This window comes from Cicer arietinum, chromosome 4, assembly GCF_000331145.2.
Source record: "Cicer arietinum cultivar CDC Frontier isolate Library 1 chromosome 4, Cicar.CDCFrontier_v2.0, whole genome shotgun sequence".
NCBI classification, from domain to species: domain Eukaryota; kingdom Viridiplantae; phylum Streptophyta; class Magnoliopsida; order Fabales; family Fabaceae; genus Cicer; species Cicer arietinum.
In genome coordinates, this window is record NC_021163.2 from 2,493,675 (window position 1) to 2,507,453 (window position 13,779).

General features: G+C 30.9%; 2 protein-coding genes across 3 annotated transcripts; one reads left to right on the forward strand and one right to left on the reverse strand.

Moving 5' to 3' along the window:
* The first annotated feature begins 1,414 nt into the window (after positions 1–1,414).
* LOC101495768 (pentatricopeptide repeat-containing protein At1g25360) lies at positions 1,415–5,592 on the forward strand. Of its 2 annotated transcripts, none has more exons than XM_004495206.4 (3): positions 1,415–4,318; positions 4,427–4,482; positions 4,683–5,592. In XM_004495206.4, exon 1 carries the CDS (start codon positions 1,769–1,771, stop codon positions 4,154–4,156), a length of 2,388 nt encoding a protein of 795 aa, XP_004495263.1. In that variant the 5' UTR covers positions 1,415–1,768; the 3' UTR covers positions 4,157–4,318; positions 4,427–4,482; positions 4,683–5,592. The 2 variants fall into 2 exon arrangements, with proteins under 2 accessions (XP_004495263.1, XP_012569722.1); XM_012714268.3 differs by having other exon boundaries at positions 4,715–5,592.
* A 3,204-nt stretch (positions 5,593–8,796) lies between these two features.
* Positions 8,797–10,908, reverse strand: LOC101496088 (plasmodesmata-located protein 2). Its single transcript, XM_012714265.3, has 3 exons — positions 9,885–10,908; positions 9,269–9,376; positions 8,797–9,155 (listed from the first exon to the last, which is right to left on the reverse strand). Exons 1-3 carry the CDS (start codon positions 10,660–10,662, stop codon positions 9,148–9,150), a joined length of 894 nt encoding a protein of 297 aa, XP_012569719.1. The 5' UTR covers positions 10,663–10,908; the 3' UTR covers positions 8,797–9,147.
* Positions 10,909–13,779: the final 2,871 nt, after the last annotated feature.

A 13,779-nucleotide genomic window follows, 5' to 3' on the forward strand; every position in this document is an offset into this window, starting at 1 on the left:
ATATGTCATATTCTATACAAAATGTTTATGAAATATAGATCAATTGACAAACATTAATATTGTTAAATTAAAAATTATATTTTAGATTTAAACTCAAAATTTTATATTTTATATATGTAAATTTGAAATAGTATTCATTATATAAAAAATATTCTATACAAAGTCAACCTAACAATCAATCAACCAAAAAAACAAAATATTATTCAATCACCCAACACTAATAAAATAAATAAATGCTATAACAACTATAGTTTATTTCAATAACATTATGTTAAATGCTCTTCGAAAATGGTGAAAACCACTTGGAAATAGTACTATGTCAATTTTTATTGAACATTGGATAGTAGTTTAATAGTAAAATAATAGTTAATAGTAGTAAATCTTAAAATTGACTTATTCTTATATAAAAAATCTCCAGACATTTTTTTATACATAGAATGAGAGGGAGTATCATTTATTAAGATTTTTTATTTTTATTTGTTTTTGAACTCTTAAAAATATCAACACATAATTGATCATAACTGAACACATGTCTAATATTTGTTGTTTGATTGTCATGATATATGAGGGAGTTAAAGAAAAATATCTTGTGATTGAAATAGAATATTTTATTTTATTTTTGACTCGTTGAGATAAAGAAATAGACATTTAAAGAATATAGAATATATTTCCAATGTTGTTTTTCAGTCATGATCTTTGCTTCAATTTGTTACAATTACTCCATACCCTTCCCCGATTTCCTCACAACAGTCTGAAAAGCGTAGAAGTAGACTTGTTTCAATTTTTTCAAAAAAGAAGGTACTTACCACTTAGTAGATAGTTCAAAGTTGTGCATTGATATTTAACAGTACAAAACAATTTTATATGTTCATCTATTATAATTATTCAAAGCGTTTTATTTAAAATTAATTGGAAAAATAAGTGACAGATAATAATTTTTTTTTAGGAACTGTCTATAATGCCGTTGTTCTTGCTGAAGAGCGAACTACATCATTTGTTAAGTGTTTAATAAACAGTACCATGTTCAGAGACGTGGTCAGGATGCTCGTGTAGACAATTTATAATCTCTAACTAGCTAACTCAAAGAATATGACACGTTGGAGACTCAAGTCTATCACCTAATGAATAGCATAAAGAAGACTTGTAGCTTCTCCTTTAAGATTAGATTAACGATAAACAACTCAAATTGTTTTTCCAGATCAGCATTAGATTTATAAAAATGTGTGAGGAGACTGTATTATGAGATCTAGTTTTCACAACTTCAATATATTTATTCGCTGTAATCCAATCACAAAGAGCATTATGTCCTCTTTCTCTAATTTGATGAGAGACAAAATATTCAAATCTCAATATTTTTCATTTCTTACGCGTTAAATACTCCAAAGAGTTTTCATTCCTTGCACGTTAAATACTCCAGAGAGTTGAGACAATAATATTAATTCATTCCAATGTAAAAGAGTAAAACAATATTATTTAAAAGAATAGGCTATACATATGGGTAAATATAAACCCAACACCCGCCAACATTGCACGGTAATTGAACACGTAATAAAGTGACACATATGATTATTCAATTTTAAGAAGTTATTTATGTGTTGTTCTGAGAAGTTATTATTGGTTTTGTGGATCTTCAAAAACAATCCCAACTTGGGCCGTAAAAGAATCCTCGTACTACACTAACACCCTATGACGTGACAAAATCACTCACTCCCCTTGCTTTTCATGAGGCAGTGTCGTGTCGCGTTTCATTTTCAAGGACAACTAAAACATGGACGTTCGCGACATGGCATACCGTTACTTGACCCAACTAACCCACACTTCAGCCACCAAAACCCTAGCACGTGCCATCCACGCACACATCATCACCTCCGGTTTCACACCAAACACTTTCATCCTAAACCGTCTCATCAACATCTACTGCAAATCCTCCAACATCACTTACGCACGTAAACTGTTCGACAAAATTCCCAAACCAGACATAGTCGCAAGAACCACCCTTCTCTCTGCATATTCCTCCTCTGGTAACATCAAACTCGCCCAAGAACTATTCAACACCACACCACTCACCATCCACGACACCGTCAGTTACAATGCCATGATCACCGCTTACTCTCGCGGTAACGATGGCCACGCTGCTCTTAAACTCTTCCTCCAAATGAAAAGACTGAGCTTTTTACCTGATCCTTTTACATTCTCCAGTGTGTTTTCCGCTCTTTCCTCTATAGCTGATGAGGAATGGCATTGTCAAATGCTACATTGTGAGGCTATCAAATGGGGAGCATTGTTGATACCTTCTGTTTTGAATGCACTTTTGAGTTGCTACGTTTGTTGCGCTTCTTCGCCTTTGGTGGACACATCGAAGTTGATGGCTTCAGCTAGGAAGGTTTTTGATGAGGTGCCTAAAAATCAGGTATATGAACCCTCATGGACTACCATGATTGCTGGTTATGTGAGGAATGATGATCTTGATGCAGCGCGCGAGCTTCTTGATGGAATGACTTACCCGATTGATGTTGCTTGGAATGCCATGATTTCTGGTTATGTTCGCCGTGGTTTGTATGAAGAGGCGTTTGGCATGTTTAGGAGAATGCATTCCATGGGAATTCAGGAGGATGAGTACACTTACACTAGTTTGATTAGTGCTTGTGCTTCTTGTAATGTGAGGATGGGGATGTTTAACTGTGGAAGGCAGGTGCATGGTTATGTTCTCAGGACAGTGGTCGAGCCATCGGAGCGCTTTATTATGTCTGTTAACAATGCTTTGATTACTTTTTATACTAAGTATGATAGAATGGTAGAGGCGAGGAGAGTCTTTGACAAAATGCCTGTAAGAGATATTGTTTCCTGGAATGCTGTTTTGTCTGGGTGTATCAACGCCAGGCGCATTGAGGAAGCTAATTCTATTTTCAGGGAGATGCCGGAGAGGAACGTGCTAACTTGGACTGTGATGATATCTGGTTTGGCGCAGAATGGTTTTGGAGAAGAAGGTTTGAAGCTGTTTAACCAGATGAAGTCGGAGGGACTAGAACCCTGTGATTATGCTTATGCTGGGGCAATTACATCTTGTGCTGTTCTTGGATCGTTGGACAATGGACAACAAATTCATTCTCAGGTGATTCGATTGGGTCATGACTCGGGACTCTCTGCTGGCAATGCACTGATTACCATGTATGCGAGATGTGGTGTTGTCGAATCTGCTGAATCTGTGTTTCTCACAATGCCTTATGTGGACCCAATATCTTGGAATGCCATGATTGCAGCTCTTGCACAACACGGACATGGTGTCCAAGCCATTGAGCTTTTTGAACAGATGTTGAAGGAAGATATATTGCCTGATAGGATAACTTTTCTCACAATTCTTACTGCTTGCAACCATGCTGGCTTGGTCAAAGAGGGTCGCCATTATTTTGATACAATGTGTACTCGTTATGGTATTACCCCAGGAGAGGATCATTATGCTCGTTTGATTGATTTGTTATGCCGTGCGGGTATGTTCTTAGAAGCAAAGAGTGTAATCAAATCAATGCCTTTCGAGGCCGGTGCGCCAATTTGGGAAGCTCTTCTTGCTGGTTGTCGGATTCACGGTAACATTGAATTGGGTATTCAAGCTGCTGACCGACTCCTTGAGCTTATTCCACAACAAGATGGAACCTACGTAATCCTTTCCAATATGTATGCTGCTTTAGGTCAATGGGATGAAGTGGCCAGGGTGAGATTATTGATGAGGGAACGAGGAGTGAAAAAAGAACCTGGTTGTAGTTGGGTTGAGGTTGAAAATATGGTTCATGTCTTTTTGGTTGATGATGCTAGGCACCCTGAGGTGCAAGCTGTGTACACATATCTGGAGCAACTGGTACATGAAATGAGGAAATTAGGGTATGTCCCTGATACAAAGTTTGTATTACATGATATGGAATCTGAGCATAAAGAAAATGCCTTGTCTACCCATAGCGAAAAGCTTGCTGTTGTTTATGGAATTATGAAGCTTCCTTTAGGAGCTACAATTCGGGTTTTCAAAAACTTAAGAATATGTGGAGACTGCCATAATGCATTCAAGTTTATTTCCAAAGTAGTGGCGCGAGAGATAGTTGTGAGAGATAGGAAAAGGTTTCATCATTTTAGAAATGGCGAATGTTCATGTGGCAATTACTGGTAGGTAGAGGTTCTGTTTATTGATTATCATCAAGGGTTAATTTCAATAGGGATCAAAGAATTTAGAATATATGAAATGGAGCTTGGAGCTTTGGTAATCAGAAATTCAAAATCGAGACAAATAATGGCCCCAAAATGATCTCCAAAAGGTTGATCTATGCCAATGGTAATATGAATATTTTTTACCCCTTACTTCTTTTTGTCTCTATGATTATATTTATTTTTTCTTTTGCTAAACTGAATGGCACATCTTTTTTGTCACTATTGTTTGCAGGACATGCCAAAGCCATTGAAAGGATGTCAACGGTCCTCTGTTTTTGCGGTTGACAGGTCGGAAATCTTTCTTCTGGCCTTCTCCTATTGCACCCCTTTTGCATGTGAATGCTAAAGTTGATTATTTCTATTTCAAGTAACTGGGAATGTAGATAGTGAGAGAAACCAATTAATTGTTTGTATTGCAACTCTATAGCAAATGCCATGTCATATGTGCTATCATTGTTACTCCAGTTTCCTTTATTTTTCTGTCACAGGTTTTGGTTCATATGTTTGTATGCATCGTCAGGTACAGCGATTCAACACAGTATCATCTGGTTGGTAGCTGTAGTTTTGTTGCATGCCATCTTGGCTGTCATGACTTTGGCAAGCTGGAAAGAGCAGTGAGGCAGTGCCAATGTCGAAGCTACTTTGTTATGAAAAAGGTACATAATTTTGTGACCTGTCATTGGCTTTCTGTTCAGTGCTCATCAATGTGAAAGTGTCTGGGAAGCTTTAGCTAGACTCTCTGTTAGCATGACTTTCTGCAAAGGGAAAGTGAGATTATTAATCCTACAATATTTACTGAAGTTTATGTGAATTGAAACTTCAATTCACAAAAAGCTAAAGGTGGATTTGTTGTTGCCTGATAATTTTATAAAGAAGCTCACTTTAGAGGAGCTTTTTCAAACCAACATGTGGACTATCCAATATGTTGTCGATCCTAATCGAACTATCTGAGGGTGCACAAACAAGAAAAGAAGCATTCTTTATGGAGGACTACTTATATTGTTATTGTGTTTCCAAAGTTGGAGGCTTTGAATCAAAAACAGCAGTGAGAACATCCTGATTGCACACATATGCTTCTTTTCAAAAGTGCTAGACATTGGTGCCAAAGTAATGACCTTCACAGTGTCTCCTTCTGAACGAGTTACTGGGTTCTGCTGTTTTTTGGGGCTACCCCAAGAACCTGATATAAATTTAATAAATTAGTATCATATTTATCTTATCATACATGAAGTGAAAATCATAGATATATCATATATCTATCTCTATAACACGTAAAATTGAGAATTGGATTTTATACTGTGTCTTGTCAGCAGTGTTAATACCAAAATCTGTAATTATAACAATTTTGTGCTTACCTTTGTCTCATGTTCAATGAGTACCTCTTCATTAACTTTTTTATATTCATAGTCAATGATCAAATAGAAAGAAAAATAAATAATCCACATAATCTTTTATTGGGATATCAATAATTGGCTTAAAGCATGTTTTTTTTTTCAAATTGTCATCAATGAAAAAGATTTACTGAAGAATATGAGATAGTGCTCTTTTTTATCATTATATATTTAGGCCATGGATGCATCCTACTCACTTGATAATGATAGTAAATTAAAACTATGTAACCTTTTAAATTAAGAAGAAAAATCACAGTTGAATACAGGATTATCCATTTTGTTTTTTGTTTGTTGTACTTTATTATGCTTCTTACAAGGGAAGGTAGTATTGAGAAAATCTACTGCATACAAATAAAGCATCTTTCGCTCAAACCAAGACTTTGTTAAAAATGCCTCTTCGCTTCTTTGTATCACTGACCACTTCGGACTGGAAGAGGTCAGATGCTGACAGTAATTTTCTAATAAAAAGTTGGACCACTCCAATTAAACTTAAGAATAAATCTTCATTTTGATTTTTGAAATAGTAAAGACTATTATTTAATTTAAATCAATTCTTATAAAATTAACTTATAAGCAAACTCTCAAATTTGACAGTAGGTGTCCCAACTCTATTTAAACTAAAAAAATTAAACTAAAAAAGAAATAATCATTTTGATTTTTTAAATTATAAAGCCTTGAATTTGCAAAATACTAACAATTTGTCTCTCTTTTTTTTTTTTCTGCTAGCGATTCGTCTTTAATTTAAATAAATCATTCAATTTATTAATCTTCACAACTATACATGTTTTTGATTTTATATATATCTAGACGATCTTTTTATAAGCATGTAGATAATTGATTAGGTGAAAGAGTGAGATAATAAATCTTAATAATTCAAAAATATTAACTTGTATCCATTTTACATGTCTCCATTTCTAAATTGAGACACATGAAATGGATATACCTAGAATTTTGACATATGAAATAGGTACATGTAGAATATAATATGATATATGTAGAAATTCCACTTGATCCAATTAAATGCAAAATTAAGACATATGAATTGGATACAAGTAAAATTTTGCAATTGATAAAATTGTACAAGTAGAATTTGGTTGATCCAATTTACAATTGCAAAAAATTCTACTAATATTAACATTAGAAAGTCACAGTAAAGTAATAGTTTGATGCAAATATAACATAATAAGCGAAAAATTAACTTTACATCATAATAATAATAATAATAATAATAATAATAATAATAATAATAATAATAATAATAATGATGATGATGATAATTATATTTGAAACATATAAAATGGTAAAATAAAATAGATTAAATTAAATTAGTAAATATTATTAGAAAAATTAAAACCCATAAATGATAAATTAATATAATATCTTATACTAATAAAATAAATAAATAAGTAAAAACTTATAAATGGAGTTTGATTCAATTTAAAAAAAAAATCAAAAATATAAAATCCAATCAAAGTGACTTTCATTAAAAGATATTTAAAAGCGTTATATAAATTCAATTTTGTGTGGTTTTTCGATTTTTTATCACTTTGTAATTTTAATTTGAATCTGATCTCGATACTATCATCCTTATATTACTCAAATAGTATTTATATATTATAGTGACATATAGCCCAACAACATTAACATTCCATCCACAATTTACTAAAAACAACTCTAATCTAGATGCTTAATTAATTTCTTAATAGCAAGTAACGATTGTCTATTATTTCACCATTGAAGCTAATTTATGTGGTGCAGCAAGTTTGGTTAAGTTTAATGACAAGGAAAAGTTGGTTAGCATTAGTTATTACTTACTCAATCTCAACCAAAATAAGAAAGAGTTGGAAAGAAGTATATAGACTAGAGTCGCTAAAAAAATTCGTAGTTGGAATACAAATTGATGATTTATATAAATGTGATATGACATACTAACTAGGGTCACTTAATGATGAGATAAATGTGATATGAGATACTTAAAAGTGTCCCTCTAAGAAGTAGGGATCTATCTATAACTCCATTACAAATATTTTTTTATATAAAAAACCACATATTTTAAAATGGTGGTGATACATACTTGAATCTTTATGAACATTTATACATCCAACACATTAATAATGTAACTCTCTATCTTTTTCTGAGGTGAAGATTCTACCTTTGTAATTGTCGGTAAATATATAAGCCTCATTTCAAAAACACTTTTATATCAATATAAATAATTTTTATAGTACTAAATCCATGACTTATTTTTTAAAATAACACCTTAATTCATTGACCAACTAGTGATGTCATTGGTTTACCTAAATTATTAATCAAAATGCAATTTTGGAACATCAAAACATAAAAATAAAAAATAAAAAACAAAACAAATTTAACACATTGTCTAACACTCCCCATGTTCATTTTAAATTATGACTTTTGTAGAAAATTTGTGTTCCTCTTTGTCTATTATTTTCAAATTTCAATTTAATATTAATTATTATTTTATTAATAATACTCTTAATTTTTTATTGCAAAAAGATAAATAGATAATATAAAATAATAAATAATTATTGACATTATAAAATAATGAAATTTATTGATTTCTTTAGTAAGCGTAAATAATTTCAAAATGACAACTAAAACGAAACATAATCTTTTTTTATGTGATAAAGGTAGAAATCATATTCATTGAAGATGATTTAAGCTTAGTCTCAAAGATGGGCAAAAAATAGAACACTAGCATTTATGACATTGTTAGGCTTCCTCCTCGATTTGGTCCTAAGACAAAAAACAGAAAATATGCCAAACAACAACATTTTCCAAGAGAAAGCGAGAGAAAAACAAAAACTCACATGCTAAACGATTCCATGTCTTTGTTTATAACAGACTTTTCAGGTTAATGCCACAAACAAGCCCCCAAAATAATGTGCCCACTTTTCCTTCTCCCCTCGGTAATCTACATATTGAGTTTTAACTTCAACTCCTTTATCTGTCATTGTCCATACTTCAACACACAAACCAAAACAATTCACGACTTGTTTCTATTGTCAGTTATTTTTTACAGAATCACTTAACATAAGCTACACTTTTAAACTTCAATATTTATCAAAATTACTATTAATCCAAACATACACTGAATTGGAGGGGGAAAGGAAATGGAAGAGTGAAGGAGCTGCAACATGCAACTTTTGAAAAAGTTAAAGTTAGCAAATTGATTTGTGACTCAATAGTATTGAGATGAAGAAAAAGAGAATCATTCACATGGCTAAAGGGATAGGTACAAAATTTTGATTTTGATACAAGACATTCATTCCTCTTGGGTATATCCTTTTCCCTTGTACTAATTCAAAAAAAAATTCTCACTTTCATGAGCTAATTACACCGTTTTTTTTTTTCACAACAAAATCTTCTTACCTAACTACAAGAATTAATCGTCCCCACATTGAACAGTCCTAGATTCTTTCTCTATCTTCCAAGTCTATTTACCACAAATCTCTTTCATCCAACAAAAGATATATATCAATATCAAGAAACAATCCACCTCAACAAGAATCTTGCCTCCACAGTAAACCATCTTCTAAACTCAATAATCTGTGCAAAGAAAATGACATTGCAAAATGTAGAATAAGCATGAATACAAAGTATAAACTGAGTAATAAAATGAATTTCCATTGCATATAATATAACTAATGTATAACACCTACCTTCACGTTTCTTCACCAAATTCCTAGCAAATAGCAAGCATATAACCAAAAAAGCCACCCCAGCTATACCTCCTAATATTATGGCCACAGTTTTCCCTGTATTTTGACCTGTCATTGCATCATTTAGCCACACATCACTTATTAATAAAACTTTGATACATAGTGAGTACAGTATTTAACAAAGTAGCACCATTGAATTGATGTTTCAAAACAGAAAAAAGAATTATGGAATTGTATTACTACCAAATTGAGCTACTTGTATGTCAAATGAACAAGCACAAAAACTGATTTAACACAATAATAAAAATGGAAACTTTCTATTGACTCAGAATTCAAACCATTCTTATCTACTTATTTGTTCAGAAAAATGAAAACTTTGTAATTGACACAAAACTCAAATCATTCTTATCTATTGGTTAAAAAAAAATGAAAACTTTCTATTGACCCAAAACTCAAATCATTCTTATATATTTGTTTAAAAAAAATGAAAACTTTCTAATGACCCAAAACTCAAATAATTCGTATCTATTGGTTAAAAAAATGAAAACGTTTTACTGACCCAGAAATCAAATCAATCTTATCTGTTGATTCTGAGTAATGGGACATTAGTCCTTACCAGAAAAAGATGAAGCATAATCAAAAGAAGATGATGCTCCAGATGAAGAGTGTTTCCCTGGAACTCCATTAGGATAATAGTTAAAACTAATGAAACACTTATGCAAATAAACTTGTCCTGAAATAGAACTTCCACATTCAACTTGAGCTCTTTGAACAGCAGATTTCACACACTCCCCACAATCAGAATCACCAACATCACCTTCACACTGACCCATAACATACAAAGATTGATAACTAGTAGCATAAAAACCATGACCACTAACAACCCCATTTTCCATAACAGAAAAAGCAGTGTCCCTTCTCTCTTCAAACCCTCTTCCAGCAGCATTTGTTGTTCCGCAAGTCTTGTAAAGAATCTGCATCCCTGAGATTTGAGAAAAACCATTAACCTCGTACAGCATGTAACAACCCAAAAGCTGAACTCTTGCAGCTATGGTTTTGCCACAGAGCTTGTCTGAAAGAACAGGAAGCTTGCTGACACAGTTGTAGCAATCTGAATTGGTGAGATCCCCTCTGCATTGGAAGATACCTGTTAAGCTTGTTTGGCCATTTCCTGCAGTTGTTTTGAAGAACTTTGATTTAGTGGACTGTGAAACGAGTGAACCAAAGAGTGCTGAAAGAGCTTGGGAATAGGAACCATTTGGATCTGTGAAAGTGTCCTTTGAACAACCTTTGTAGACCAAAGATGTGTAATCGGAGGAAGATTGAGAGAGGTGAGGTGTTAAGAAGAGGAAGAAGAACAAAAGAAGGAAGAGGGGCTTTTTGGGAAAACCCATTTTTGGTTTTTGTGTGGTGTTGAGAGTGGAGAGGGATCAAATCATAAGGAAAATAGGTTTCAAAAGAAGGGACTATTTTTTTGGGTGTGTGTGAGTGGTGCTATCAGATTGAGTTTGAGATTGAGATTGAGAGAGCGAAGACATAGTAAAAATGGCTCTTAGCTTTTTCTTTTACTGCTTTTCTTTTTTTAACTGAATCAATAGGGAACTAACTCTCTATGCTGTCATTTTAGTGCCTTGGGATTCACTTTTCTTTTCATGCATTGTAAGGATATTTATTTGGCTCTTCTAGGGGAGGACTCTTTATTTTTTTATTTTTAATAGTATATTTCATTTTAAATTCATGCACATAGTTTTGAGGTATCAAAATTCAACATATGCTCACAATTTAAGATACGATCTCCTATATATTTAAATGACTTGGAGTATTTTATAATTGATTATGTAGTTGATTCGTTTCTGAATTAAAATTATAATTTGCAGTTTTTCAGTTGAAATATAATTTTTAAACTAAAATTTACTATTGAAGTTACTCTTACCTAAATCTAAATATATATATATATATATATATATATATATATATATATATATATATTTTATTTACATTTAAATAAAACCTAACTTAAATATTTAAATAAAAATACCTAATATACCGATTAAGAATAATAATTAACTAATAAATTAATTTGTGTAGTTAAAAAGTAATTACATTATCTAAATAATAATTTTTTAGTTTATTTTTTTTACAAAAACTTAATTTATCATAACATTAATTAGTAAATATTTTAGAAATAAAAACATTAAATATAATAAAATTACTTTTACCGTTCTTTTACCACCAAATATAACTATTTTTTGTTTATCCAAAATAATATTATCTTGATTAAAGTTTAAAGACGGATAGGAATAAGATATCTCTTTATCTTTAAATTTTAATTCAATTAGCGATTGTTGATATTGTTAGGTTGAACATCTTGTTCCGATTCAAATATGAGACCTCGCAATTCTATGAGTTAATTATGATGAAATTTATCATCTCTTCTAAGATAAAAAATAAAATCCCATTAAATAATTTATTATTTTTTACAAAGACAAACAAAAAAAAATTTATACATTTTCTTTTCAGTCACAAAATTAAGACTCATTGCAAAATACTCTCTCTCTCACACACACACAAAAGACCATTGCCAAAAGTAGTTTATTCATGTGTTCGGAAAATTGTCTTTTACATTGTAGATGTGAGTTTGGGCAAATTCTACAAATTTTTACTTTTATTTTTGAAAAAGAAAACATATTGGAACGCGGAAATTGTACATGTAAAAAGTCACATGTATATCTAGTTTTCTTATCTTTAAGAATGAGTTTTCACACATTGCAACATTGGGAATAGTTGAGTGGAGATTACATGTGAATTTTTTTTTTTTGTAATAACATGTTTTTACCAATTAAGATATTTGGTGACATTAGTGAAATTAGTTGAGAGTCACACTAAATGAGTTAAAAACTTTATTTGGTCGAGATAGGAACTGAAGTTGAGTTTTAACAAAAAGTAGTAGAAATTCTTCAATCGTATGTGATAATAGGACTTACTAGTACTAAACTAGATGGGCATGTGTATAATATACTACTCTTCTCTCTTTGTGTGTGTATAAAGTAAGGAGCGATAGTATAACTAGTTTTTTTTTTATAATTATTATTTGAAGAGAATGAGAACAAAAGTGGTTGAATTAATTAAGTGTTGAAAGTAGAGATGGTAAAATATTCCACATCTAGAGAGAAGGTATTATTGGTTTTGGAGTGCATGAATGTAAAGGAATCTAAATTTTGGTAGAAGGGAACAGCATGCAGTTTGACTGTAACAGATCGTCCTTTAACAAGGATTTGAATTCAACTAAACGTTTTAGACTTTTTACTTATTTTTAAAATTAAAATTTATGGCACATGGAGTGAATATTTTTTTCAATGAAAATATATGTTTATCAATAAAAAAATTGGACATTCACTAAAGAATATTGTTGCCTTCAATGACAAATAATCCTAATCCTTTCATATCCAACCTAGTTTGTTTGGAATACTTAATGAACTTTAATATAAACCAAAATAATAATAATCATATTTTATAGGCTACAATATAAGTAAAATTTAATTTATATTATCATATTTAATTTAATTAACTATTTTATTTATTTTATTAAAAAAATCTACAACAGTAATTTCGTTTAAGGTGTGTTGATACTAAATATAAATAATTTTTTAACAAAATTTAAATATTGAGTTCACTATAATGTAAGAGTTTAATCTCTTTTATAATACTCGATTTTCTTTGACAAATATTAACCACTATTTTTAATATATATATATATATATATATATAGTTATTTTATTTGTAATTGACTATAGAATAGTACTACTAGTTAATAATACCCTTTATGAGCCTGTATACAACGCCAAGGATCCTAACAATTTGAGAAAAAACAAATAACGTTTTGAAATGTGATGATAATGCTTTGATTCAGCTATTAAAAAACTGCAGTGGCTGCACTATTAATATAATTTTTTTCTGTCATATGCATTATTATATAATATTCTTTTAACTATATTAATCATAGTTCAGCTGGCACATTGCTATTTTTGGGTTGAAACAAATTGAATTTGGACAAAATTGTGCCCTATTGTTTAAACCGTGAGTCAAAAGGCAAGTATATAACCCATTATAAAATAAAAAAGGAAACATTTAATATATTTATAAACTCGACCTACATTGAGCTAGCAATTCAAACTTTTATAAGAGAGTCATAAGAGCATCTTCAATTCTTCAGTTAAATTTACGTTTGATTTAACAGTGGAAGAACAATTCTAACATTCCAATAAATATATTACCGTAATTTTTAGAAGCTGAGAATTATACGGCTCCATCGAAAAATAAATATTACTTAAGCCAATTATTTAGTCTTTAATTAATTGAATGTTACTTGTACACATAATTTATCTTTAATTTTTAATTTTAGCATCCAATAAGTATCTCATCCTTTCAATCTAACTGTTAAAAACTTTGGTCTTAACAATAGCTTGACATCCTTATATTTCAATAATAACATTTTATTTAATATATATATA

Coding starts and splice junctions, on each gene's coding strand:
- LOC101495768 (XM_004495206.4), top strand. CDS start 1,769: ATGGACGTTCGCGACATGGCATACCGTTACTTGACCCAACTAACCCAC.
- LOC101496088 (XM_012714265.3), bottom strand. CDS start 10,662: ATGGGTTTTCCCAAAAAGCCCCTCTTCCTTCTTTTGTTCTTCTTCCTC. Junction 9,377..9,884: donor TTATGCTTCATCTTTTTCTG/GTAAGGACTAAT, acceptor ATGCAATGACAG/GTCAAAATACAGGGAAAACT.